Source organism: Ahaetulla prasina, chromosome 2 (assembly GCF_028640845.1).
Source record: "Ahaetulla prasina isolate Xishuangbanna chromosome 2, ASM2864084v1, whole genome shotgun sequence".
Classification (NCBI taxonomy): domain Eukaryota; kingdom Metazoa; phylum Chordata; class Lepidosauria; order Squamata; family Colubridae; genus Ahaetulla; species Ahaetulla prasina.
Genome location: NC_080540.1, coordinates 177,114,421 through 177,142,293, shown reverse-complemented (window position 1 = coordinate 177,142,293; position 27,873 = coordinate 177,114,421). Strand labels below are relative to the sequence as shown.

The window sequence follows — 27,873 nt, the reverse complement described above, 5'->3', positions numbered from 1 at the left end:
GGGCTCTGAGCGGGGGCCGGAGGGGGGCGGCAGAGGGGCCCTGTTACGAGGGGGGAGGAGTAACTGCCCCACGCGGGGTAGTTCCCTCGCAGGGGGAATTGGTGTTGGTTTTGAAAAGGCAGGAGGCAATTGGGGTAATTTTGTATTAGCCCCCTCTCTTATTGCAAGGGTGGGTGTCTGTTCCATAGAGAATTCTGTATTCCGGTCGTGGGGGGAGAAATACGGTCATTGTCGGAAAGGGAGCCTTAGGAGTTTTTCAGCAACGGGGTATGCCTCTTAAACTGTGACTGCCTCACGAAATAAAAAGGGCAGCTACTTGTCCCGCCAATACTTTTTTGGGGGGGGAGGGGAGGGGAGGATTTTATTTTATTTTTTACTTTTCGGATTAGTTTGTTTGCAGCAAAGGAGGTGACTGTGACCCGGTGCCCGCGGTGAGGGGGTGTCTCACTAGTTAGAAGAATCGTGGGCGTCTTGCGTCACAGGAGAGGACTGCTTTGGTCTTGTCCTCTGAAGAAAGTAAATCTGGTGTTGCTTCCACGAACAGCCTTACCTCGAAAGAGGTAGAGTGCATGTGGCTTGGGGGGATCTTTTTTGAACTACCGCTTGGGAAGCAGAACTGATAAGGAAGCCCTTAACAACTCTGCTGTTTTAGAGGACTGGTTGCTAGAAAGGATACTTATTGAGAGTTAGGAGGTGCTTTCTATGGCCTCTCCTGTTGTCCCTAGTGGGGGCTCCCCAACAGGTGGTGGGGCCACTGCAGGGCTGCTGCAGCCCCGCTGGAAACGTGTGATTGGGTGGTCAGGCCCTGTGCCTCGGCCCCGACATGGACACAGAGCTGTGGCAATCAAAGAGCTGATTGTGGTCTTCGGAGGGGGCAATGAGGGCATCGTGGATGAGTTGCATGTCTATAATACAGGTAAGGGGGGGCCTGAACGGGCAACAGTATTTAGGGTATTCGTAGGACCAGGGCATTACTCCATTTGGGTCCATTGGGCAAAGATTGTCTATAATTGGTCACAGAGTGATTTAGTTCTCCCATGAACATATGATCTTCAATATCTCTTGTACAGAAGAAAAAAAAAGTATCTGCAACGACTGTTGTATATTCATTACATTTCTTTAACTGCTTTCATTTTCTCAAAGTGATTGGTGTATGGAAACTTAAGTGATAGAGGAGAGAACTGTAAAGATGAAACAATGGTAAAGTCTTGTTTCTCTTGAATTTTCTTCAGGCTTTTCAATGAGATAACTGGCATGTGCCTTGGAACATCTTCCATTAGATGGAGTCCAGCACCTTCACTTTGGAGACTTTTCCGATTTACATGCTTGTGCTTGGCTTGTGTAGGAATTGATTTATCTTTGCAGAAAGGACATAAAAGCAATGTTTTTTTGCGGAATGCCCATCAGACTAGCAACAGTGTACCTCAGGATTATTTTGTCAAAACCATAGGAGTTCAAATCATCAGTCCCACAACAATGTGGGAGGTGGAGGAATGAATAGTTGGCAAAAAGAGAAAGATCTCTGCCAGCTTGATGGGGGGGGGGCGGGGGGGGCGGAATCTAGAGAACTATCCATCAATGAAGCCCATGAACCAGTTTTGAACATAGCGCAGGGTGCTTTAAGGACACAAAGTTCTTGCGCTTCCATATTAACCTGGCGCTTTGTGAGAAGCTTTGCAACTTTGCTTGGCATTGTAATTTTATCTCTCCTCCCGGTGTTAATACACTATTTTCCCTCATGGACTCTCAAATGCACTCATGTGATGAGATGGCAGGACAGTACTAGAAGGAGCTTTTCTTCCCCAAAGACTTGGCGCCTAAAATTTAACTTTCGAATGCTACAGCTTTTAACTCTTCCGTTGCCTGTTTTTCCCCGTTGGCTTGGATGCATAAGAATACAATTGAACTGGGCTGACAGTAATGCTGTGGTAGGGAGCAAATGAAGGAACATTTCACCTTCTAGCTAATTGAGAGGGGTCAATTTATCTTAAGTACCAAGCTATTCATCTCCTGTAGTCTCAATTCAGGTTTGAAATTGCCTAAAATAATTCAGCACCCTGGGTTTAGTTCTAGTGCCAATTGGAAAAGTTATGTTCTGCCCCTGCAGATAGATGCCACCCCTGGCCTTTATATTTTTAATTAAAGGTTAGAGGCTTCTAAAGTTGAGGCTTTACAAATTGAGGAAGGGAGGTCTAAATAGATGGTCTCGAGACTGATGCTGTTTATCTAGGCTGCTTTGTATACATTCAAGGAGACCACAGTTTGACAGTAGAGTTAGCACAGTTTTTTTAAAGAAAGAGTGTTGGTTGGTAAAGACAGGACTTGGTTTACCCGTCTCATTCTGGCTTTCAGTCTTGGTAACATGCCACAGTAAGGTTAAGACATATACTCTGTCAGTAACGGAAATGGTAAAAGTAGCCTTGCCAGTATAAGATTGCAGAGGATAGCTACAAATGAAAATATTAGCTTTGAGTATTAAATGGAAGAATTCAGGTTTTCACATTGTTAATGAACTCATTGACCCTCGGATGCCATTGAGACCTAATCATATTTCTAAACTATGGAACTTTTAAAATAGACAGAAGTGAGCAAAGGCATAATAAGTTCAGGCTCATTGTGTATTCTGAAGAAAAAATTCAAACTCAAAGTTTTAAGAAAGTCAAAACAAAAATTCTCTTTAAAAAAAGTATTCAGATAATTTTTAATTTTTGTTTGAAATTGGCATTTCCTTTTCTTGCATGAGTAAAAGTTTCCCTCTTAGAAAATGCATTCTTGAATTCAATATCATATGGTATAGATTCTGTTGCTTTCTGCTTTTTGTATCTTTAGTGCTTTCATGCCACTGCTATGTTGCTGCAAATACAGCCCTTGAGTCAAACAATATGAAAATATATTTTAGTAACTAACAAGCCAAATACTTGGCAAAAAAAATCTGCAGTAGAAGTGCTAGATTGGGATGCCTGTCAAAATCCCAGTAAGTACCAGTGCAATGCTGGCTAAACAGAAGGGACTATAAGTAGTTAAGTCCAAGAATAAATATGTGGAATGAAGCAGTATGTTGGCTGGCAAGCACATTCAGAAGGGAGTATGCCTGCCTTCTCCACTTTTAGTGTCAGCTACAGCATCTAGATATCCTATGGTTCGGAGTCCTCTTACTATGTAACTAGAGCTGGACAGAAGTGGGTGGGTCTCAGCTTCCTGATTGGCAGCTGCCTCATCTCTCATCTCCTGATAGGTTGCTTCCTCTTGCCTGCTCATTGTAAACAGTTCAGCGCCCATGCCTCTTACTGCTATCTGCTGCATTAATCCAGACCGTTGTCCCAGAGCAGGAAGGAAGGTTTTCTTTTCTCTGACATCCTTTACTATCACAGGCTGCTTCCTTTATTTTATGCCCTCTCAGTTTAGATTATAGCTATCCTGAAAGACTGCCATTTTTTTTAAACATCCGGCATAAAACGGAATTGTTAGTTGAGAGAGCAAATAATATAATTGCAATGATGGCAATCTTATTTTCACCACAAAAAAAATAGCTTCTGAGGTGAGCTTGGGTAATTCCAATTTTTGTAGAACTTTATTTGATAAAGTATCAGTTAAGAGAAAAAGAGTGAAATCCCAAATGTCCAGCTCTGAGTTGCTTCCAGAATGTCACATGAAGCTCTATTGTATTTTAATGTAAGCTGTCCTTCATATTTATTTTTTTCCAGCTACAAACCAGTGGTTCATCCCAGCTGTGCGTGGAGACATTCCACCTGGTTGTGCTGCATATGGTTTTGTTTGTGATGGGACTCGTCTCCTGGTATTTGGTGGAATGGTTGAATATGGCAAGTACAGCAATGATCTGTATGAATTGCAGGTGAGTGCTTGCCAACTTAGTTCTTTATCTTAATTTGCATTGCTTACTTCGGTTAATAATAATTTGATCCTTTATTATTCTAGGCCAGCCGTTGGGAATGGAAGAGACTCAAGGCCAAGATGCCCAAGAATGGGTCCACACCATGTCCACGCCTTGGCCATAGCTTCTCGTTGGTGGGCAACAAATGTTACCTTTTTGGGGGATTGGCCAATGACAGTGAAGATCCTAAGAATAACATTCCCAGGTACATTGATATGATGTATTTCTGCAGTCCAGGTTCAATAACTTTTTGCCAGTTTAGATCAGAAGAAACAGGTTTTGTATAACGTTGTAATGAGTCATGTTCCCTTTTGTTTTACCTTTTCTCCAGTTTTTAAGAAAACATCCCAAGTGGTATCAAAAACAAACAGCAAAAAACAAGAGAACTACAATTTCTCACCTGGCTTTCACATGTTCTCTCTCTTTTTGTTTTTTTTACAGGTACCTAAATGACCTCTATACCTTGGAGCTGCGGCCAGGATCTGGTGTAGGGTCCTGGGACATTCCCATCACCTATGGTGTATTGCCTCCACCACGAGAATCCCATACTGCTGTGGTCTACACAGAAAAAGACAACAAAAAATCCAAACTGGTCATATACGGGGGCATGAGTGGTTGTCGTCTTGGTGATCTTTGGACACTTGATATCGGTAAAAGCAACAACGTTGAGAGGGGACAGATTTTAAACAGGCTTTTAGATAGAGCACATAACAATTTTAGTTCTATCGAAGCACTAGCCAGTTTGTATGTGTACTGTGTCTTGGAAGACAATGACCTTTGGTATGGTTTCTTCTTCTAGATTCTTTGATGTGGAACAAGCCCAACCTGAGAGGCGTGGCTCCACTCCCTCGTAGTTTGCATTCAGCCACAACCATTGGGAACAAGTAAGTTCCGCTCCTATCCTGACATGTTTCAGACTGATTTCTCACCCAAATTTTAATTTTTGTTCTTTCTTTCTTTGGCAGAATGTATGTATTTGGTGGCTGGGTGCCTCTTGTTATGGATGATGTTAAAGTGGCTACACATGAAAAGGAATGGAAATGCACAAATACTCTGGCCTGCCTCAACTTAGGTATGTGAGGATATAAAGGCAGTGCCTCTTTTAACCTTAGTTGCTCTGTATTCTATTAACAAGCCTGACATTTTGTGCATATTTCTATCAATGCAGACTCCATGGCTTGGGAGCCCATTCTGATGGATACACTGGAAGAGAATACTCCACGGGCACGTGCAGGGCATTGTGCCGTGGCCATTAATACCCGCTTGTACATCTGGAGTGGCCGTGATGGCTACCGTAAAGCCTGGAACAACCAGGTTTGCTGCAAGGATCTCTGGTATCTTGAGACTGGTAAGAAGGCTAGGTAGAAGTACTGCAGTGGGGATACTATCTACCTATTTATATATTACTCAGGTTTCTATGATGTTGTAGTCTGTTAAATCTCATGATATGCTCATGCTATTTGTTTGGATTCTCCTAATTTTATGTATTTTTTTTATCTTGCCTTTATTACTTTATAGTAACTCAAGGCAGTGAACATACCTAATACTCCTCCCTCCTCCTATTTTCCCCACAACAACTGTTTGAGGTAGCTTAGGATAAGATAGAGTGACTGCCTCAAAGTCACCCAGCCAGCTTTCATTCCTAAGGTGAGACTAGAATTCACAGTCTCCTGGTTTCTAGGCCAGCACCTTAATTATTATACAAACCAACTCTTAATTTCTTAATTAGAAATTAATTAAGATGTTTAGAGATCATCTGTCATTGAAACATAAACAGTGCCAATATTTGAACAAACTGGTTCTCTATATGGAAATTTTTAAAATACAGTAGAACAGTGAAACATGTTGCTGCTCCAGTTACATCCTGAAGTACACATTTCAGGAAGGTCTGTACTTGTGATTTTTTTTGAACGTGAATGTTGCCTTCATATTGAAATTTCTGATGGAAATGCATTGCTCTGGATGCGTTTTCTGCATTCTTTTAAAGAGAATTGTGTTGCTATAAGCCAAGACTCCAAAACTTTTAGATCTATAGCCTCACACTGATTAAGTGCACTATGGATAATACTAGTGTTACATTGATTGTTCTCCTCATCCCACAAAAAGTAAGCAGGGTGTCTAAAGTAAAATAGGATCCAACAGTAGAACTAAACTAGTCCCTGTTGAAATTGTATGAGTTTTATATCATGTTTTCAATAAGTAACTTCTAAATTAAATATTTTGATAATAATTGTAGAAGATTCCATAAGTATCCCTTCCTTGGTTTTCTGGGTCTTTTGGGGGGCGGGGGGCGGGTTTTCTATAAATGGTATAACTGCAAATTTCTCAATCTCAAGCTTTTTAGAAAGCAGAAGGAAAAGTTATTTTTCCTGGTTTTGTTTAGCCTAAGGCATTTTGTGGGAATTAAAGAGGTGGGCAGTTAGAACCTCAAATGGTACTTTATCACCCCATCAAAAGAAGTTTTAAAAGAAGATGTTTGGGGAGAAACAGCAATGTTTTGGTGCTATATTGTGTGACAGTACCTTCAGGGGGAAAAATCTAACCAGTATCCTTTCAGGTGTGTTTAAAATGGTACGGGAAACTTGTTTTCTCTGGAATGTGGGAGTTTGTGCTTTCATGACAGATAACAGTGGGGCAATTTTCCTAATACCATCTATCATCTTGTTCTCTTTTGTCCACAGAGAAACCTCCACCCCCTTCACGGGTTCAGCTGGTTCGTGCCAATACCAATTCCTTGGAAGTGAGCTGGGGTTCTGTCCCAACTGCGGATACTTACTTACTCCAACTGCAGAAATACGACATCCCAGCTGCCTCCTCGCCAGCTGCTAATCCTGTACCTTCAGTGCCTGTCAATCCCCCCAAGAGCCCTGCCCCTGCTGCTGCTGCACCTGTCCCTGCCGTGCAGCCTCTGGCACAAATGGGTATCACTCTGCTGCCACAGACCACAGCTGTCGCTGCGGCCACTGCTGCTGCTGCTGCTGCTCCTGCTGCTGCTCCTGCCCCACCAACCACAACAACCATCCAGGTGCTTCCTACTGTGCCTACAAGCCCAATGCCAGGGCCTCCTCCAGCAGCTGCTGTTGCTACTCCTCGTCCACAAAGTAAGGGAGAAGTTTTTTTTGAATTTTCAAAATTTACTCCTTTCAAAAGCTGGGCTAATTGTATACAGGTCTTGAAGTCTGAGTTTCCTTTTTAGCAGGAGCCCTGCTTAGTAAGAGCACCATCTTCAGTTTTCCAAAGGTGTGCGGGGGGTGGACATCTGTACATGGCGTTTTTTTCCTTAATGTCAGTCTTCTGAAATTCTTTTTCTTAAGAATTATCTTAAAATAATTGATTTCCTTTTAGCAGGGAACAAAGTAAATAGAGTGGAGTTGCTCCACTGAACACAGTGTACTTTCAGGTTCATATTTTAACAAATATTCTCACAATCCGTTATTTTTCTACTTGTGCATTCCAAAAATTCAAAGCCACGCAGTTGAGTGCTTTTTACATTTTTCCATGAGGGGAAAAAGATGAGCTATCCTTATGATGCATTGTGCAATCTGCAAATTGTTTCAAAGGGAAAAGATTTTAAATTGATGTTCCAGCAATTCCAGAAGTGTTTCATACTCATAGTGGTACTATTTGAATAGCTGTTTAGACTTTGGAGCATTTTGCTTACTACTTATGTTCTATCCTGCCAAGGTCATGGGTAATAACAAAATGTAGTTTCCAAATTAACTGCATTTTGCTAGGATAGCGTTTTTGGAACCCAATTCCTGGAATAGGTCAAAATCTATATTTTTGATGCACATGCATCAAAATTAATTTAGAAGTGTTGTTTTAGACATCATTTGCCATTTTGTGTCTCTGTCAAGTCATAATGTGATTCTTAAAGCAACTGCCACTTTGGAAGGCTGGAAAAAAGACAGACTACTTGAATAATTAATAAATGCTCTGTTTATATGAAGCCCATAGTACTTCTGAAACATTTTGGTAAACACAACCCTTATGTGCATGTAGTCTAAAATTTTACCTGTTTATTTTCTTTCTGCAGCTGTTCCAGCTGTGCTGAAGGTCACTGGCCCACAAGCTACCACAGGAGCACCACTGGTAACAGTGCGGTCAGCAGGACAAGCTGGGAAAGGCCCAGTGACCGTGACTTCTTTGCCAGCTGGGGTACGCATGGTGGTACCCACACAGAGCGCTCAAGGGACGGTAAGTGAAGGCAGGAATGATGGGGACTGTGCTGAAAGGAGGAATTCATCACATCTCATCCTGTCTTGTCTGCCTATGTCTTTAACACATTGTCATTGTTATTTGCATGGAATCCTAGTGGTATTAACTCACTGACTTTTTTCCTTAGGTGATTGGTAGCAGCTCCCAGATGAGTGGCATGGCAGCTCTGGCAGCTGCTGCTGCAGCCACTCAGAAAATTCCACCGTCCTCAGCCCCCACTATGTTAAGCATGCCTGCTGGTACTACCATAGTTAAGACTGTCGCAGTGTCCCCAGGCACTACCACATTACCCACCACAGTTAAAGTTGCTTCTTCTCCAGTCATGGTGAGTATCAATGGCAATTTTGCTTCTTTGCTTTATTAAATTTATATGCCTCCCATCTCATTCTTGGGACATCTTACAAAATCATAAATACAGAAAATATTAACATGAAAGATATTAAATCTAAAGCAAGGCTAATACAATACAAAGGCTTTGTATTAAATACAAAGGCAAGAGGCAGAAAGGCAAAATCGGTATGGGGGCAGTCTCTTCCCAATCAATACACCAACCACCTCCAATGATGAGCATCCCCAGGAAGACCTCAGGCTAAATTGGCAGAGTCAGGTTTCAAGCCCTTCCAGGGCACCTACACAATGTGGACAGGCCTCATCTTAAGCAGAGCCTCACTCCATTATTTCCAAGAATAGGGGCCACAGCAGAAAAGGCTCTTCTTCCACACATTGTGAGCTGAACTGACCAACAGAGATTGTACAATGCCCCTTCTGCTTGATCAAGTGGGATGGGCTGATCCCATTGAGGCAAGGCAGTTCCTCAGTTAACCTGACCTATACCATGAAACGCTTCAAAGATGATAACCAAAACCTTGAATTGGACTCAGAAGTAATATTCCCATAGTATGAATGGGTCACCAGTTTCGTTGGAATTAGTACATGGCAAAAGGGATACGGCAAACACTTGGGATCCTTGATTTACATTTGTTAGACCATGTTCTATCTGTAATAAAAAGATGTGAGAATTCATATTGTCGCCATAGACACTTATAAGATGCTCTTTTTTTAATACTGATCTTGTCTAACAAGCAGGTGAGCAACCCAGCCACCCGCATGCTGAAGACAGCAGCTGCCCAGGTGGGCACTTCAGTCTCTTCATCCACCACTAACACAGCTACCCGGCCCATCATCACCGTGCACAAATCAGGCACTGTCACTGTAGCACAGCAGGCCCAGGTGATGACAACCGTAGTGGGTGGGGTAACAAAGACCATCACATTGGTGAAAAGCCCTATCTCCATGCCTGGAGGAAGTGCGTTGGTAAGCATAATTCTTTTGATAGGGGTTTAAGAGAGGATGCTGGAAATGGAGGTTTTTTTTCCTGTCAACTTGTTCTTCATACAAGTGAGCATTTTGAGTGAGCCCTCAGCTTTTTTATGTAATGCTGAGCAGATGCTCTCATTTAACAGGCTCCTCATAAATGATTGCTGGGTATTTTACTGGTCAAATAATTGCTGAGAGAATTAGAGGAAGGGGACCATGTCCCTTTATATTAGAAGGAGTCTTAAAGCAGACTTTCTCTCTTTCTTTGTGGGGGAGCAGATTTCCAATTTGGGAAAAATGATGTCTGTTGTGCAGACCAAACCAGTCCAGACATCAGCTGTAACAGGCCAAGCATCAACTGGTCCTGTGACTCAGATAATCCAGGTAAGAGCATACAATGGAGGAGCAATGCCAGATGTAACCTCAATCCTAGGGTACTTCCCAGAGTGTATGCCATTCTCACCCCAATTGTTTATATGCCTCTTCTTCTTTGCCTGCCATTTCCCCCCCTCTAGTATATTTTCTCTTTGCGGAACGCAAGAATATTGAGACTTCCTGCATTGTGCTGATTCTTGGTGTTTTCTTTCTCCCCCTTCCCCCCTTTAAGACCAAAGGGACTCTGCCTGCTGGCACTATTCTGAAACTAGTGACTTCAGCAGATGGCAAGCCCACCACAATCATCACCACCTCTCAGGCAGGTGGCACAGGTACTAAGCCTACCATCCTGGGCATCAGCAGTGTGTCACCCAACACAACAAAGCCTGGTACCACAACTATTTTCAAGACCATCCCCATGTCAGCTATTATTACGCAAGCAGGTGCCACAGGTAAGAAATGGAATTTGATTTACCATAGCAGTTATCCTGTTTCAGTCTGTGGACCATTGGGTTGTACAGCAACCAGTGAGATCATAGCATGGTTGCTGGGGATGGGGGAAGAAAATAAGTGTGTGTATTTATATTCTCCTTTTTTATTTTCAGGTGTTACTAGTAGTCCTGGGATTAAGTCTCCCATCACCATTATCACCACAAAAGTGATGACCTCTGGCACTGGTACACCCGCCAAGATCATTACAGCAGTACCCAAATTAACCACAAGTCATGGACAGCAAAGTGTAACACAGGTGAGCTAAATGACAGGTTGGGGGATGTTAGAAGCCCCGTTCTGACTTCAGCAGTTTAATATGACAAATGTGTGTTTTCATAGGTAGTGCTTAAGGGAGCACCAGGACAACCAGGCACAATCTTGCGAACTGTCCCTATGGGTGGAGTACGACTCGTTACCCCTGTCACTGTGTCTGCTGTCAAGCCTACTGTTACCACTTTGGTAGTGAAAGGAACAACAGGTAAAGGCATTAAGTTGGAGGAAGAATTAATGGATTTAGAGTTTATGTGAGTGCATTTGCTTTCCATAGTGCGTCAGCGGGTAGATTGGCTGTTGCATAAATTTTTGGTCCTATGGACATCTTCACACCTCACAGGATCCCCTCTGTGCTGCAAAACTGGCTTGCTAACAATGTATTTTTACCAGTCTATAGCTATATGGCCTAGAAACATGACCAGGAACTTCAGAGCTTATGTTTCTAGTACTAAGGTTACTGAAATTAACATGGATACCTCTTTCAGAGTTTTTTCCATCTATATATTTTTTTTCTTTGTATCTTTTAAGGAGTTACAACTTTAGGCACTGTAACAGGCACAGTCTCAACAAGCCTAGCTGGAACTGGTGCACACAATACTAATGCTTCCTTGGCTACGCCTATTACCACCTTGGGGACCATTGCCACACTTTCAAGCCAGGTCATCAACCCAGCTGCCATCACTGTTTCAGCAGCACAGACAACCATGACAGCAGCAGGAGGCCTCACCACTCCCACCATCACTATGCAGGTATGGTTATGGCCTGGTCAAAAATTGCAAGCAATGTTTCCCAACAAAATGATGCACAGAGAGAGTGGTGCTCTGCAAAGCCTATGATAAACTTGCAACATGAAATGTGGTGGTAGTTGTTGACACAGGTGGTTTCAGAGAATGATGTTCTGTTTTATAAAAATTGATGTGTTATTGGTTATTTGCTGAGACTTTTCATATACTAGGAGTGGGTTTGATTGTAGTTAGAGAAAAGATTATATATTTAGAGGGTTCCTAGAGGAAGAAAACTGATAGCTATTAGAAACAAAATATGAAAACTAGATTCGTACATGCCTACAAATGATACGGGGTTGTGTGAAGGGAATGTACTGTAAAAGATGTAGTTCAGGGGTGTTAAACTGGTGGCGTCACATGACATATCAGGACTTTCCCCCCCTTTGCTAAACGGGGGGGGGGGGGCAGCATGTGACGCATCTGACTCTCAAGCTGTGAGTTTGACACCCCTGGTGTAGTTGGAAGAGACTTTGTGTACGTGAACCCGAACAATTGGGTTTTCCCTCTCTGAGGCTTGTTACTGGCTTTTAACTGTCATCCAGGATTTGATGTTCTGGATAATTCTGTGGGCTGTTTGGAAAGGAAAGGCAGCTGGTACTCTTCAGATTCCTTGGATTTCAAATCCCATCACTCTAGCAGACATGGCCAATGACCATGGAATTGCAATTCTAGAGAGCTAGGCTACTTGTCAATACAATACCCTTTTTAAAAAACAGTACAAAGTAGCAGTTCTGTTGTAATTCATAGATGTCATGAGAATTGTAGCTGTGGGGAAAGAAACCCTAATAGTTACCTTAGGTATCAGCATGTATTGATTTGAAACAGGCAGCATGCATGTCATGCGCAGCTCTCTGTATTGGGTAAGAATAGCTAGCATTTGAAACAGGTGAGAGCTTTTGTCCTGGGATTAGACGACTTGCTGTGCCTATCTATTTTAAAGAAGACGACCATGAGTCATGGTCTTCTTTACAAGAAGTTTATCATCTGTACAAGATCTCATCAAGTTCTGTGTCTCCAATTACTTTATATCAATATATTTTAATTTGCATCTTTAATCTTGTTGCAGACTTTTATAATCTATATATATAAAAGCGAAAACCACTCACGCATTAATCACGAAATCTCCAGAACCGTAAAGCCTACAAACTTGAAATTTTCCACAACTGTTCCTCTTGGCTTCTAGGTGCCCACTAGGAAAGGATTTTTTGAAATGACCATCAGAGCATTAGTATTTTCTATATTATTATAACATGCACTGATGCTAATTAGTTAGATGTTCTACTCCCCTTCCAACTTGAAAATAACTATGGAGAGAATGGGATAGCATAGGACAGGCTTCTGTGGGGCAAGCCTCATGGAAAGAAGTGGCTAGAAAGCCTGAGGGAGAGAAGGGGTTAGGACAGGTTGAAGCTGTAAGTGTTGATTTAATATAATATAATATAATATAATATAATATAATATAATATAATATAATATAATATAATATAATATAATATAATAACAGAGTTGGAAGGGACCTTGGAGGTCTTCTAGTCCAACCCCTTGCTGAGGCAGGAAACCCTACATCATTTCAGACAAATGGTTATCCAACATTTTCTTAAAAATTTCCAGTGTTGGAGCATTCACAACTTCTGCAGGCAAGTTGTTCCACTTATTGATTGTTCTAACTGTCAGGAAATTTCTCCTTAGTTCTAAGTTGCTTCTTTCCTTGATTAGTTTCCACCCATTGCTTCTTGTTCTACCCTCAGGTGCTTTGGAGAATAGTTTGACTCTCTCTTCTTTGTGGCAACTCCTGAGATATTGGAACACTGCTATCATGTCTCCCCTAGTCCTTCTTTTCATAAAACTAGACATACCGAGTTCCTGCAACCGTTCTTCATATGTTTTAGCCTCCAGTCCCCTAATCATCTTTGTTGCTCTTCTCTGCACTCTTTCTAGAGTCTCAACTGAATGCAATATTCCAAGTGTGGCCTTACCAAGGCATTATAAAGTGGTATTAACACTTCACATGATCTTGATTCTATCCCTCTGTTTATGCAGCCCAAAACTGTTTTATCAAGCCTGATCACATAGGTTTCGTAGCGAAGCACGGGGATCCAGCTAATCCTAGTGTCAACGTTCCAGAAACAACCTCTCTCCAAATAAAAGCAAACATTTCTCAAAGTTCTTTTTAATTAAGTAGGTATACTGGCACATATGGGAAAACCTGAATCTGAGAGTTCCAGGTTTTCCCTCAGTAAATCAAAACCCCCAAAACCATCCCCTCAATCATCAGTCAATCACATTTATTTATTTTATTTATTTATAATTAAACTTTTATACCGCCTTTCTCCCGAAGGACTCGGGGTGGTGTACAGCCATCTTAAAATACAACAAATAAATAGCAAATTTAAAAGAATTTAAAAACAAATATTAACAAGGCCATCAACTAAAACGGTCAAAGACCAACTTAAAAACCCCTTAAAATACAATTAAAATACACATTAAAATATACTTAGGCTAGTCACGCCCGATGAAATAGTAACGTCTTCAATTCCCGCTTGAAGGTCCGGAGGTCGGGAAGTTGGCGTAAACCCAGAAGCAACTTGTTCCAAAGGGCCGGTGCTGCCACAGAGAAGGCTCTCCCCCTGGGGGCCGCCAACCAACATTGTTTGGTCCACGGCACCCTGAGAAGGCCCACTCTGTGGGAGCGCACAGGACGTTGGGAGGCTATAGTGGCAGAAGGCGGTCTCGTAAATATCCCGGTCCTAAGCCATAGAGCACTTTAAAGGTGGTCACTAACACCTTGAAGTGCACCTGGAAGGCTACCGGCAACCAGTGCAGGCCGCGCAGGATGGGTGTTATATGGGAACAGCGCGGTGCTCCCTCTATCACCCGCGCGGCTGCATTCTGGACTAGCTGGAGCCGCCTGGTGCTCTTCAAGGGGAGCCCCATGTAGAGAGCATTGCAATAGTCCAGGCGGGACGTAACGAGGGCGTGAGTAACCGTGCGTAAGGAGTCCCGGTCAAGGAAAGGGTGCAACTGGTGAATCAGGCGAACCTGATAAAATGCTCCCCTGGTGACGGCCGTCAAATGGTCTATGGACAGCCGATCATCCAGGAGAACGCCCAAGTTGCGCACCCTCCCCCTGGGGGCCAATACTTCACCCCCAACAGTCAGCAAAGGCGTAAGCTGACTGTACCGGGACGCCGGAACCCACAGCCACTCTGTCTTGGAAGGGTTGAGCTGGAGCCTCAGCGTCCCGGTACAGTCCCCATCCGGACCCGCACAGCCTCAAGACACCGGCCCATCACCTTGACAGCTTCGTTGGGGTGGTTCGGAGTGGAAATGTACAGCTGAGTATCATCAGTGTACAGATGATATTCCACTCCGAAACCACGGATAACCTCACCCAGCGGCTTCATATAGATGTTGAACAGGAGAGGCGAGAGAACCGACCCCTGAGGCACCCCACAAGTGAGACACCTTGAGGTCGATCTCTGCCCCCCTGCCAACACCATCTGCGAGTGGTCAGAGAGATAGGAGGAGAACCACCGATAAACGGTGCCCAACCACCCCCAATCCCTCCAACTGCCGCAGCAAGATACCATGGTCGATGGTATCAAAAGCCGCCGAGAGGTCTAACAGGACCAGGACAGAGGAACATCCCCTGTCCCGAGCTCTCCAGAGGTCATCTACCAACGCAACCAAAGTCGTCTCAGTGCTGTATCCAGGTCTGAAGCCGGACTGGAACGGGTCTAGATAGACAGTTTCATCCAGGTATTGGGGAAGCTGATCTGCCACCACACTCTCAACAACCTTCGCCAAAAAGCGAAGGTTGGAGACTGGACGATAGTTCGCCGATGCAGCTGGGTCCAGGGAAGGCTTCTTGAGGAGGGGCCTCACCACTGCCTCTTTCAAGGCAGTGGGAAAGGTACCCCCCGACAAGGAAGCGTTGGTAACTCCCAGGATCCAGCCTTGTGTAACCTCCCGTGTGGCCAGTACCAACCAGGAGGGACATGGGTCCAATAAACATGTGATGGGATTCAGCCTACCCAACAACCTGTCCATGTCATCGGGAGTCACAGGATCAAACTCAGCCCAGGTAATATCCACAAGACCCGTCCCCGCCACCCCGCCCGAATCTATCCAATCAGTGTCCAGTCCGTCCCGGATCTGAGCGATTTTATCGGACAGATACTGTACAAAATCCTCAGCACACCCCTGCAAGGGGTCCTCCCGAGCCTCCTGCGTAAGCAGGGAGCGGGTCACCCTAAACAGGGTGGCTGGGCGATTATCTGCCGATGCGATGAGAGTGGAGAAATAATGATGTTTCGCCGTCCTTATCGCCACTAGGTAGGTCTGAATATATGACCTCACTAGTGTTCGGTCGGATTCGGCGCGACTGGACCTCCAGACACACTCTAAGCGTCTTTTCCAGCGCTTCATCTCTCTCAGCTCCTCGTTATACCAAGGAGCTGGTCGAGTTCGGCGCCGGGTCAGAGGCCGCAAAGGCACGACGCGGTCCAAAGCCCCGGACGCCGCCTCCTCCCAGGCAGCCACCAGTTCTTCGGCCAAGCCGTGGGCTAATTCCCTAGGAAACGGCCCAAGCTCCGTCAGAAACCTCTCTGGGTCCATCAGGCGCCTGGGACGGAACCATCGAATCGGCTCCGTCTCCCTGCGGTGTGGTGCAGCGGTTCGAAAGTCCAGTTGAAGGAGTAAATGATCTGACCATGACAGGGGTTTAAGAAGTAACTCCCCTAATTCCAGATCATTTAGCCACTATCCCGAGATAAAAATCAAGTCCAGAGTGTTACCCCCAGTGTGGGTGGGACCATTAACTACCTGGGTCAGGTCCAAGGCCGCCATGGAAGCCATGAACCCCCGAGCTGTCGTTGACAATTCATCTGCCGATGGCAAGTTGAAATCGCCCATGACATTAAGTCTGGTGGTCTCAACCGCCGTCCCGGCTATCATATCCAACAGCTCAGGCAGGGCTGCTGCCACGTAGCAGGGAACCAGGTACGTAATCAGCACGCCCACCTGCACCCCATGGCCCCACTTCACGAGGGATTCACAGCCGGCTATCTGCGGGACAGTGACCTCCCTCGGTTCTAGACTCTCGTTTATCACAACCGCTACCCCCCACCCCTACTTTGGACCCTCGGCTGATGGAATGCACGGAAGCCTGGTGGGCACATCTCAATAAGGGGAACCCCCCTTCTGCGCCCAATCAGGTCTCAGAAATGCCCATCAGGTCCACACCCCCCTCCTGAATAAGATCGGTTATGAGGGGGGCTTTATTCATAACGGATTTATTCATATACATGCTCCAATCACCATCCGTCCCATCTCAAGACAGCACTCCAATCACTCTTTCTCCAGATGCAGGATCGTCCTGACCTTGACTGACAGGAAGAATGCTATTTTGTCTAAAACCAATCTCTACGAAAATCCCCCCTCCTACTTTTCCACATAGGAGAAGGTGGCAGCGTGGAAGCTTCCGGCCTAATATGGCTTCCAAAGCTGACACCTAGTATATAAAATTCTGCTTCTCAAGGCGGATGTGAAGCTCTGCAATTCTCTGCAGTACAACTTAAGTTTGCTTCCATGGTCTAGTCACGTCCTTTACTACCTAATCAGTTCTGTAATATTCCTCATGCCCATTTTTTTTTTTTGCCCTACTTAGAGCTGTTCTCTGTAAATGCATGTGTATATACATCACACTGTAGTCCCTTTCAGGTTAAGCAGTATTGTACAAAGTGCAGAAAAAGAATGAGAAGTGATGGGCGAAGGAATTAAAAATAGATTTTTAAAAATCAGATTGCAGAATTCTGCATTAGACTGCATCAGAATGAAAGTAATAGGGAGATATATTTTTAAATATTCCCAAGAGTATATTTCTTGCATGTATAAATGCATTGCGTGGATATTTTGCAGAGGATTATTAAATTCATATTTCTCCATGATATGGCTGTAGCTTTTATAAGTGCAATAACTATTTTCTTTACATATGATGTTTTGTAATGCCCGCAGCCTGAAATACAGTTAGCCAAACTGTTCTGCATAACAGAACGCTTGTAAATCTTACATGTGATTTAGATATGTCTCTTGACTAGAGGTTCCTCCACTAACCTATGTGTATTTGTTTCACTCCCCCTAGCCTGTTTCTCAGCCTACTCAAGTCACCCTGATTACAACCCCCAGCGGTGTAGAGGCCCAGCCGGTGCATGATTTGCCTGTTTCTATCTTGGCCTCTCCCACCACAGAGCAGCCCACAGCCACAGTCGCCATTGCTGAGCCGGGGCAAGGAGATTCACAGCCAGGCACTGTTACACTGGTGTGCTCCAATCCACCCTGTGAAACACATGATACTGGCACAACCAACACAGCTACGACCACAGTTGTGGGCACTTTGGGTGGGCCAGCTCAGTTACAGTTTGTGTGTGATGGGCAGGAGGGTGGTGGCCTCCAGCCCAATGGTCGAGTGGTGCGGATATGCTCAAATCCTCCTTGTGAGATGCATGAGACTGGTACCACCAACACAGCAACCACTGTTCTGAGTGCTGGGCAGAAGATATGTTCCAATCCACCTTGTGAAACTCATGAGACTGGCACCACCAATACAGCCACCATCTCCAAAACAGAGAGGGCACCCTCAGAGCCACCATGCCCTACTTTCCAGACCAATGCCACTGGCACCACTATGACAGTAAAGCCCATCGTAGGTACAGGTCAGCTAGTGTGTTCCAATCCTCCCCGTGAAACCCACGAGACTGGCACTACAAATACTGCTACCACCACCACCTCAAACATGGGCCAAGGGCAACCTGATGACGGACAGAAGGAATTGACTAACACTTCATGCCAAACAAAGCAGACAGGTAGCACCAGCACTACCATGACAGCAAAAACAGATATTCCCACAGAGCGTCCATGTGCAGTTCAAATAGTAAGCTTCATGCCAGCTGCTGGCGTGCCTAATGTTGCTTCTGGCACTACCACAGAGCAAAGCAGTGAAAGACTACAAGCCCCGAAAAAAGGCCAGTGTGAATCCCATCATACTCATACCACCAATACTGCCACCACAGCTCGGTCCCTCATGGGCCAAGGGCAGCCGGATGGCGAATGGGTGGGATCTGCCAACCCTCCGTGCCAAACACAGCAAACCAATTCTACCAGCACCACCATGTCTGTCAAAGTTGATGTGCCAGTTCAGTCAAGTACACCTTGCAAGACCCATAACACGGATACCAAGGATACAAATCTTCAAGTGTGTTCTAATCCACCTTGTGAAACTCATGAAACAGGTACCACAAATACAGCTACTGTAACGACATCAAACCTGGGTGCTACCGAGCAGGTGTGCTCGAATCCACCTTGTGAGATTCATGAAACGGGCACCACCAACACCGCTACCACAGCGACTTCCAACATAGCCGTGGGACAGCAAGTGTGCTCGAATCCACCTTGTGAGACTCATGAGACTGGTACTACGAACACAGCCACCACCACCACATCAAACCTTGGAGCTGGACAAAATGAAGGTGCCCAGCACCAGCACCCCCCTGTTACTCCACCCTGTGAAACACAGCAAACCAACTCCACCAGCACCACAATGACACCCAGCATAGGAGGTGATGGCGCTCAGTCTTCCAGCTCAGCATCAGCACAATGTGGGAACTCAGAACTAAGAAAAACTCCTGAGAGAGAATCACCAGGGATTGCTGGGCCTTTGCCTCAGAGCTCAACACCCAGAATATGCTCAAACCCTCCTTGTGAGACCCATGAAACAGGAACCACCCATACTGCCACCACAGTTACTTCTTCCATGGGTGCCAACCAAGGTAAAAGAAACACAAAGGAAGGGTATTAGAAACATCTTTTATGTTTTTATATAGGGATATACAGACTTCTCTGGGTAGTAACCTCAGGGATTCCTCGGTACTCTTAATAGTACAGGACAATATTCTTTGAATTACCCCTGTTCCTTAACAAGTTTGCCCTTGGAAATGAACTGAATAATTTAGGATTACATGGTTCACGAAATGTTTGTGAGGCCTAATTTGTGATCAGTGCCTTGCATGGGCCTTGTGTAGCTTGGAGAATTTTACAAAATCGTTTGCAGTGTATCTTGGTTTGTCTCAGACACAATGGTTCCTTAGCAAGCAGTGAAAGTGGAAATTCATAGTAGCATCATATATTGTATCACAAAAATATATAAGCTTTACTAAGTTATATTCGGGTTAATTTTTCTTCATCTATCTTTAGAATTTTATCCTTGTTTTGGAATCACTATAATCAAGCACTGCATGTATTCAGAAGTTTCGTAGCTCTATAATAGCTGCTTTGGACATTATAATTCTTTGGCGGGATAGATAAAACTAAATCGAGTATCTCTGAAAAATATGTCCTCACTGCTGTCAGTCATCCCATACAAAGTACAATTGCTGAAAAATGGATTTATCTGGATAGCATTCTTTACTTCTCTCAGTGCGTATTCAAGCTATAGCCCAGAATCTTATATAAGCATGTATGTTCCTCACTTAAAAGTTTGTGCAAGGCTTTTTTTTTTTTCAATTTTAAGTGTGTGAGATTTGGTCCTAGAAAAATTCTGTCCTCTGATGAACAGCTTGCTACCTAAGAATGAGATGGGCAAACGGTAAGAATATGCCACAAAATTCTTAATAAAACAAACAAGTATTGTATTTTTCGCTCCATAAGATGCACCTAGGTTTAGAGGAGGAACAAGAAACAAAATGAACCTGGAGCACCGTCTCACTGTGCATATGGAGTGCCGAATATGTGTAGTGAGGGCAGGAGGCGGAGCCTGAGAGGACCACAGATAGGTGTCCTCTCATGTGCCAGCTCTGCCTACTGATTCCTGCACTCCAGCGGGGTTCAGCACTGTAAAAGGAGCCTACCACTGTGGCCCAGCTGCAATATTTGCTCCATTAGACACACAGACAATTCCACCCACTTTTGGGAGATGAAAGGTGTGTCTTATGGAGGGGAAAAATACAGTATTTTAAGTTTAAAACGAACATTCTGACTTGGGATGTCGGCTTAAACATTGTGCAGACAGGTTTCAAAAACATCCTTATTTCTGCTTACCTAACATTTTTAAGTTTGCTAAAGAACTATGGGGTTTTGTTGTTGTTTTAGATATCCACTTGATCAGATTTTCTCAGTCAGGTGGTAGATAATTCTGAAATTGATCTATCACATTCTATTTTGTAATACTACAATTAGGAAGTTGAGCTTCAAGTCCATTTTTCTATCGAAGCACTCATTATGGAATGAAGCAGTAAAGTTGGGGGTGGATTCCAAAATATGGAGCATTTTGTTTTAAGTTTTGAACTTTTGAAACAACTGATGTTCCAAATCTTGAAAATCCAGTGGATTCTCACAGCCAAAGACCTCTCCTTGTATCTTTGTCTTCAGTGTGTAACCTGTTTTCTTTCTGCAGATCAGCCACCTGCCACCAATGGGCAGCAAGGGGAACCTGAGATACCTGTGACTGAGAGTCCAGCTGCCAGCAGCCCGAGTGCTGCTGCGGTGACCACAGTTTCCTCCACTCAAATCAGAGCTGTCACTACTGTCACCCAGTCCACGCCAGCACCAGGGCCTTCTGTACCGGTGAGAATCAGAGGAGGAACTAGATCTTGTGTCCTGTTTTCTTTGGTTCATTCCAGACAAGAATTGAGATTCCCTAGATCACGGGTCTCCAACCTTGGCAACTTTGAGCTTAGAGGACTTCAACCCCCAGAAAAGCTGGCTGGTGAATTCTGAGAGTTGAAGTTCTCCAGGTTTAAAGTTGCCAAGGTTGGAGGCCCCTGCCCTAGATGATTCTATTGCGTTCTTTGAGGGGATGGAGTTATCCCTGGCAACCTTTCCTGATTTTAAGTCTGCTAAATCTCTGGGAAAACAAAATGTTGGCAGTTTGCTACTCATTCAGCAGATGCAGAACTATCACATTAATCTGAATATTTCTTCTTTAAATTTTATTTGTCCTTTGCACTCCCTCTTCCCCCCAATCCATTTTTCTAGTCTTGGATTTGTCTACATGCCTGATGAGCAGTGTTAAGTCTTCTAGTTCCCAATTTTTGGCTCATTTTTGTCCAAATATATTATGTAGATTCATTACCGGATATAAATGTTGTTTCCATAAATACATGTGCACATAAATATCTCCCAAATTCAGTTTAACTTGGCTCATTGTAATAACCCTTACCAAAAAATATATCTCTGAGAATCCTCAAAGGAGAAACGGCATTCCTTGGGGAAAAAAAGATAATGGCAAAGAAAAAGAGCAGAATGCAGTAGAATTTTATTAACTACGACAGTGAAATCATTTAAGGAGGAGTGATACTCGATGGCTTCTCAGTGGAGACGGCTGGTTTAACTGGGCCTTCAACCTGATCTAATGGAGATGCTCCTAGGTCCTAGTGTTTGTATAAAAAGTGTTCGTGGTAGACTAAATGCTGCCTGGTCCAGAATTCACACATAACACTTTTCTATCCATCCTTCCTGTTGCAGAACATCTCCTCGCTCACTGATGTCCCTGCAGATGAGGCAGTTCCCCCTGTTGAGACTCCTGATGCCACCAGCACAGACTCCCTTCCAGCACCCTCTGAACCACTGCAGCCCTCCATAGAGATGCAGACAGCAGTTGCAACCCCTGAGCCTCAGGGGCAAGCACAGGTTGCCTCAACTGGCATGCCGCCAACCGAAGGTCCTCTGGGTGAAACTGCTCCCCATCCAGAACTTGTCCCTCCTGCTGAAGAGACACCACCCACACCAGCAGCCCCCACCCAAGAGTCTGTGGCTATGGTGGTGCTGCCCCAGGCCACTCCTGCAGCTCCACCGTCCTCAGAGGTAGAGCATTTAGCATTGCCTCAGGAATTGATGGCGGAGAGCCAGGCGGGCACCACCACTCTGATGGTGACAGGGTTGACTCCTGAGGAACTAGCCGTAACAGCTGCTGCAGAGGCTGCTGCCCAAGCTGCTGCCACTGAAGAGGCACAAGCCCTGGCCATCCAGGCAGTCTTGCAAGCAGCCCAGCAGGCTGTAATGGGTGAGTACTTGTAACTCTCTCTTTTCCTCTCTGGAATCTTCTCCACTTACCACATGAGTCCTTGGTGAAAGATCTTGCCAACTTTCTTGGGTTTCGGTAAACATTTAGCCCAGAAGAGTCTTTTGGCTTGCCTGGGGCGCATTGAGTGAGGAGAAATTACCCTGGGCCACATATAAAATATATAAGATAAATTGCATATATAAATAATCATCTTTTTTATATTTTTGTATACAAAGAAATGATTATTTATACAATCTATGTTATATATATATTCTCTCACCCCTCTCTCTCCATCCATCCATCTTTACCTATCTATCTATCTATCTATCTATCTATCTATCTATCTATCTATCTATCTATCTCTATCTATCTATCTATCTATCTATCTATCTATCTATCTTTCATCTATTTTCTGTAGAGCCGCATTATTAGCTGTCCAGGGCTACATACAGACTGGTGATTGGACATGCCTGATTTAGCTCTTTCTTGAACAGGTCCTGGAGAAGCCATGGATACCTCGGAGGCAGCAGCCACACAGGCTGAACTAGGCCACCTGAGTTCAGAGGGCCCTGAAGGACAGGCCACCGCCATCCCCATCGTGCTTACTCAGCAAGACTTGGCAGCCCTGGTGCAGCAGCAGCAACAGCAGCTTCAGGAGGCTCAAGCAGCAGCAGCAGCAGCAGCAGCTGCCGTTCAGCAGCAACAACAGCAGCAGCAGCAACAACAACAGCAGCAGCAGCAGCAGCAGCAGCCCCCTCAGCATCAACTGCCTGCCCATTTGCCTACAGAAGCCCTGGCTCCTGCTGATAGCCTCAATGATCCTGCCAGTGAGAGTAATGGCCTCAATGAGTTGGCTAGTGCAGTGACCAGCACGGTTGGGCTGTTACCTCCCACTCCCACAGAGAGTAAGTGAGGCAAAGATGACTGCCATTTTATTTGGCAGTGGCCTTTAAAAGCTTGTTTCCATTTGTAAGCAGAGGTGCCACAGCTCAGTGATAACAGTTTGTTACAATGGTGCTTTTCAGCCAATAGCGAAAGGGAGGGTCCCCTGCTGCTCCCTTGCTCGAGATGAGTGTCTGAGCAAAGCTGTATTGCAGGGCTGTCAAATTCCTGGCCCATGGGCCGGATGTGTCACGCACTAGGCACGCCCAGTGAAGGGGGAAAAAGTCCTGCTGTATTGGGTGTTCCGGGTGGATAAGCACAATTTTTTGATCATAGGATAATTTTATGTTCCAGCCTTGTCAAGGCACCTATTACTCTTGGGAATTCTGTCTAAGGTGGGCCTTTTAGTTAAATCAGGACTTGGTTCTGTTGCCTGTATTTCCTTTCCAGTTTTAGACATGGATCAATGTCTTTGGGGATCAGGGATCTCATGGAAGTTATTGAAATTCTTTCCCTCATCCAGGTCTTGCTCCTTCAAATACTTTTGTGGCCCCACAGCCTGTGGTAGTAGCCAGCCCAGCAAAATTGCAGGCAGCAGCTGCCCTGACAGAAGTTGCTAATGGAATTGAACCAGCTCCAGTGGTAAGGAAAAAATATTGGTAGGAATTTAAGGAATGAGTTCACAAGTGTTCCAAAGTTCACCTTGAATTATCCATTCTTCACTAGAAACCAGAACCTCCCACACAACCTCCAAAAGTGGTTGTTAAGAAGGAAAATCAATGGTTTGATGTGGGTATTGTCAAGGCAACCAACATGGTGGTGACACACTACTTCCTGCCGCCTGATGATGCACCTGCTACAGATGTGAGTGGCAAGAATTAATATACTTAATATCGTCTTAACTTCACCTTAAAGATCCAAATTTTTGCTGCCACATATGTTCCTATCCATTCCAATAGTATCAAGATAATTGTGATGTCTTATTCCTACTCTTCTATCCTCTGCAGGATGATTCAGGAACTACTCCTGATTATTCTCAATTCAAGAAGCAGGAGCTGCAGCCTGGTACTGCTTATAAGTTCCGAGTGGCAGGAATTAATGCCTGCGGACGAGGCCCTTTCAGTGAAATCTCAGCGTTCAAGACCTGTCTGCCTGGTTTTCCTGGAGCACCTTGTGCCATTAAAATCAGTAAAGTGAGAGCTTTTTCTGTTTTTAAAGTCCTGTTAATTCATCTCCTTGTTTGGGTGGGGGTAATTGAAAAATGTTTGTAGAATTTGTTGTCTCCCACTCTTGCTGCAATATCTGTTGGCTGTTGTGGTTTTCAAGCTCTTTTTGCGTGTTTCTAACACAGAGTCCAGACGGGGCCCACTTGACTTGGGAACCACCTTCAGTCACCTCTGGAAAAATCACAGAATACTCGGTGTACCTGGCCATCCAGAGTCCTCAGGCGGGTGAACCTAAGAGTGCAGCACCTGCCCAACTGGCCTTCATGCGGGTTTACTGTGGGCCCAGTCCTTCGTGCCTGGTCCAGTCAGCTAGTCTCTCCAATGCCCATATAGACTACACCACAAAGCCTGCCATTATTTTCCGCATTGCTGCCCGCAACGAGAAGGGCTATGGTCCTGCCACACAAGTTCGGTGGCTTCAAGGTGAGTGGCGGCTGTGATGGGACATTGGAGGGAGGAATGTAGCTTCAAGCCACATAGGAGTGGAAAGACAGGTCCTTTAAACTAAACCTGTCAACAAGATGAGGAACTGCTACCAGGTCTCAGACTCTTGTAAATATCTGCATATCACTCACTTTCCCATCTTGAGCCTTAGTTTGCAAATGAAGAAAAACTTCCATATTGCCTTAGATGCAGGCTGGATCTTTATGCTGATATTACTGTTAGGAGGACGGGGGGTATAAGTAAGAAGGTCTCATTCAGAGTTTTAGAATATTATTTTATTGAATTTAATAAGAATTGATGAATTAGTCAGATATTTCTGCCAATTCCTAGTCTGGAATGTATCAAATTTTGGATTTTCTAATATGTGAATCTCACCATGTAGAGTGAAAATGTATTTTCAGTCCCAGCTGCAGTATAAATCGCTTGGGAGGCTAGGTTTACTGAGTTCAGTGGTAGAGACATGCTCAGCAAGCCAGATTCTAATAGTATGACTAAAGGACTGAATATCAGAATAAAATTACCCTTTTTTTTTTCATGTCAGCATTCAGTTGTATTTTATTCGTAGTTTTATCCCTATTGGATATCATGATTTAGAAACAAGTTCACATTCCTATAATGATTCAATTTGATTCAGGCCATGTTTTATCTTTGCCTTCAGTGTGTGTAATGCACTTTTGTCTTTACAGAATCCAGTAAAGATGGATCTGTGACAAAACCAACCAACAAGCGGCCGCTTTCATCTTCTGATTTGTGAGTATTGATTGGTGTATCAAGCAGTTATTTCAGCCTTTGTATTTCCTTTGTAGAGTTGTGGTGGGTTATGGAAGGAAATCTACATATATGCCCAGTCATTTTGGGAGAAAAAATGCCTCATAAATTTTCTTTTGTGTTCATCAGAACATTTTGGGTCAGCCCTAGATTGAATAAAGGGTTAAGTTACTAGATTTCTATGCAGAGTGGAAGAGGGACCTTCAGCCAGAATAGGATTTCTCCTATAAGCAGCCTAGCAAATCAAGGATGCTGCAGCAAATTCTCTACAGGAATATTGCTAAAGTTACAACTGTGGAGCTCAGCTGTTCGAAGCCTAGAAGCAGTTTGGTGTAGTATTTAAGATGTTCTAGCTTAGAAACCAGAAGACTGAGTTCTGGACCACCTTTATGCATGAAAGCTGGCTGGATAACTTTGGGCTAGTCAGTCACACAGCCCAGACCATCTCACAAGGTGGTTATTGTGGATAAAATAGAAAGAGGAAGGAGCATAAGGTATATTAGCCACTTTGAGTTGTATATAAAAAAGGTGGGATGAAGATTAAGAAGTTGGTGGCTTGCTAGTACTGATAGTGGAAAATTCCAGGGAATGAAAATTTGAATGTTGTCAGTATTCTGGGCAAGAAGAGCATCGCATTCATTGCCAAGCAGGAAGTTGGACCTTAAGTGTTTCTTTTTCATCTTCCAGGAAAAGTGCTCCAAAGAAGCCCAAAGCAGATGGGCAGTGAAGGGAGTCACCAGCCGTCCCCTCTTCCTGCCTGCTTCGCAGCCTCTGCCTGAACTCCCCCAACCAGCCAGTCACCCCATGTATGGAGGAAGATGGAACTGTCGAAAGCACATTTCATACACCATGGGATGAACTGTTGGGGTGGGGGGGGGAGAAGAGACGCTGAGGCTCATGTGAGGGAGCCCCAAGCAGGGCCATCACTGTGCCATACCCCACCTAGGAAGGGGGAAGAAGGAATGGAATTCCTCCCTCACCCTCTGCTTACTGCCCCAATAACATGGACATTGATGTTTGGGGTGGGCTTGAGGGAAAACTTGTTATGGGGGAAGGGGGGGCTGTTGGGTTTTTTACAAGTTGCAGTTACAGGAATGAAGTTCTTTTGTATTCCCCTGAATCCTGTGTGTTGGGGGTAGGAGACTTGATCTCCCTGCCTCCAGTTCTTGCCTCTGTATAGACCCTCTTCCTCAGTTTAGTTTTTAGTGTCTGCGTTTGGTAATGGAGAGAAGTCCCTGCTAGTGGGGATTGAGAAGATGTGACATGGTTGGCCACAGATGCAGCTACTTTGAACATTGGAGGGAAGGGGCTCATGCTACAGCAGCTGTTCTAATGCTCAGCGCAGGGTGTTTGTGGCTTGAATCCCCCCCCCTTTTTTTCCCCTGTACATGGAACAGCCCCCTCCTTAGCAGCACAAGCCGGGTTTGTTTTCTCTCTATGCTCTTCCTGCCTCCAGGCCACAAGGTGGCATTCTGTAGGCAGATGTCTTGCCATTCCTCTCCATTGTTTTGTATAAAACTTTTTTTAGGAAAAAAATGATTTGGGAGGGAGAATGTAGCTGATCCACCAGAGGCTTTTGGGTCAGAGCAAGGCTGGAGGGCAATATTCTTGATGGTTGACATACAACTCTCCACTGTATGTGGTAAGAGTTTAGGTTTCTCTCTATAGAGAAATATATGCCCCCTCCCCTCTTTCTCTCACTGGTTGTCTTGGGACATTCCACATAGGGAAGGATGGGGAAAGCAACAGGGCTTACTCTGTAGAGTTGGGGGAGCTCTATGGAATACAGAAGAAATGGCTCCCCCCACGCGCACTGTTTGCTGTGTTGAGATTGGTAGACAAACTAGCCCTCAGAAAATACCCCCATGAGCAAACCTCTCCCTTGCTCTGTGCCCTGGTCTTTTGTATTATAGTATATTTCGCTGTGTCCCATTTTCCTGTTCAGTCCTTAAGATTCCTTCTGTCCTTCCTATATTTGACCCGATTTATTTTCCACCGAGACAGGAACAGCCCTCATAGGAGTTTACCCTGGCTATCCACCCTGACCTCCCCTTCCCTCCCCCTAGTGCTGCGTATCTGTCGTTTTTGTGCTATTTTGAACAATTAAAGACTTTTTTTTGGAAACAAGAGTTGCTGTTTGGAAAA

At 44.6% G+C, this 27,873-nt stretch overlaps 1 protein-coding gene across 2 annotated transcripts; it reads left to right on the top strand.

Moving 5' to 3' along the window:
• Nucleotides 1–40: 40 nt before the first annotated feature.
• HCFC1 (host cell factor C1) lies at nucleotides 41–27,857 on the top strand. 2 transcript variants are annotated; one of them, XM_058167482.1, is made up of 26 exons: nucleotides 41–916; nucleotides 3,705–3,853; nucleotides 3,937–4,097; nucleotides 4,334–4,542; nucleotides 4,692–4,776; nucleotides 4,858–4,964; nucleotides 5,061–5,240; nucleotides 6,574–6,993; nucleotides 7,929–8,089; nucleotides 8,238–8,435; nucleotides 9,194–9,424; nucleotides 9,707–9,811; nucleotides 10,035–10,254; nucleotides 10,408–10,550; nucleotides 10,634–10,772; nucleotides 11,096–11,316; nucleotides 17,495–19,178; nucleotides 20,801–20,970; nucleotides 21,871–22,408; nucleotides 22,903–23,313; nucleotides 23,814–23,932; nucleotides 24,017–24,154; nucleotides 24,298–24,483; nucleotides 24,642–24,939; nucleotides 25,647–25,710; nucleotides 26,416–27,857. In XM_058167482.1, exons 1-26 carry the CDS (start codon nucleotides 703–705, stop codon nucleotides 26,453–26,455), a joined length of 6,591 nt encoding a protein of 2,196 aa, XP_058023465.1. In that variant the 5' UTR covers nucleotides 41–702; the 3' UTR covers nucleotides 26,456–27,857. The 2 variants fall into 2 exon arrangements, with proteins under 2 accessions (XP_058023465.1, XP_058023466.1); XM_058167483.1 differs by having other exon boundaries at nucleotides 42–916; nucleotides 9,197–9,424.
• The last annotated feature ends 16 nt before the right edge of the window (nucleotides 27,858–27,873 follow it).

Coding starts and splice junctions, on each gene's coding strand:
- HCFC1 (XM_058167482.1), top strand. CDS start 703: ATGGCCTCTCCTGTTGTCCCTAGTGGGGGCTCCCCAACAGGTGGTGGG. Junction 3,854..3,936: donor ATGATCTGTATGAATTGCAG/GTGAGTGCTTGC, acceptor TTATTATTCTAG/GCCAGCCGTTGGGAATGGAA. Junction 10,551..10,633: donor GACAGCAAAGTGTAACACAG/GTGAGCTAAATG, acceptor GTGTTTTCATAG/GTAGTGCTTAAGGGAGCACC.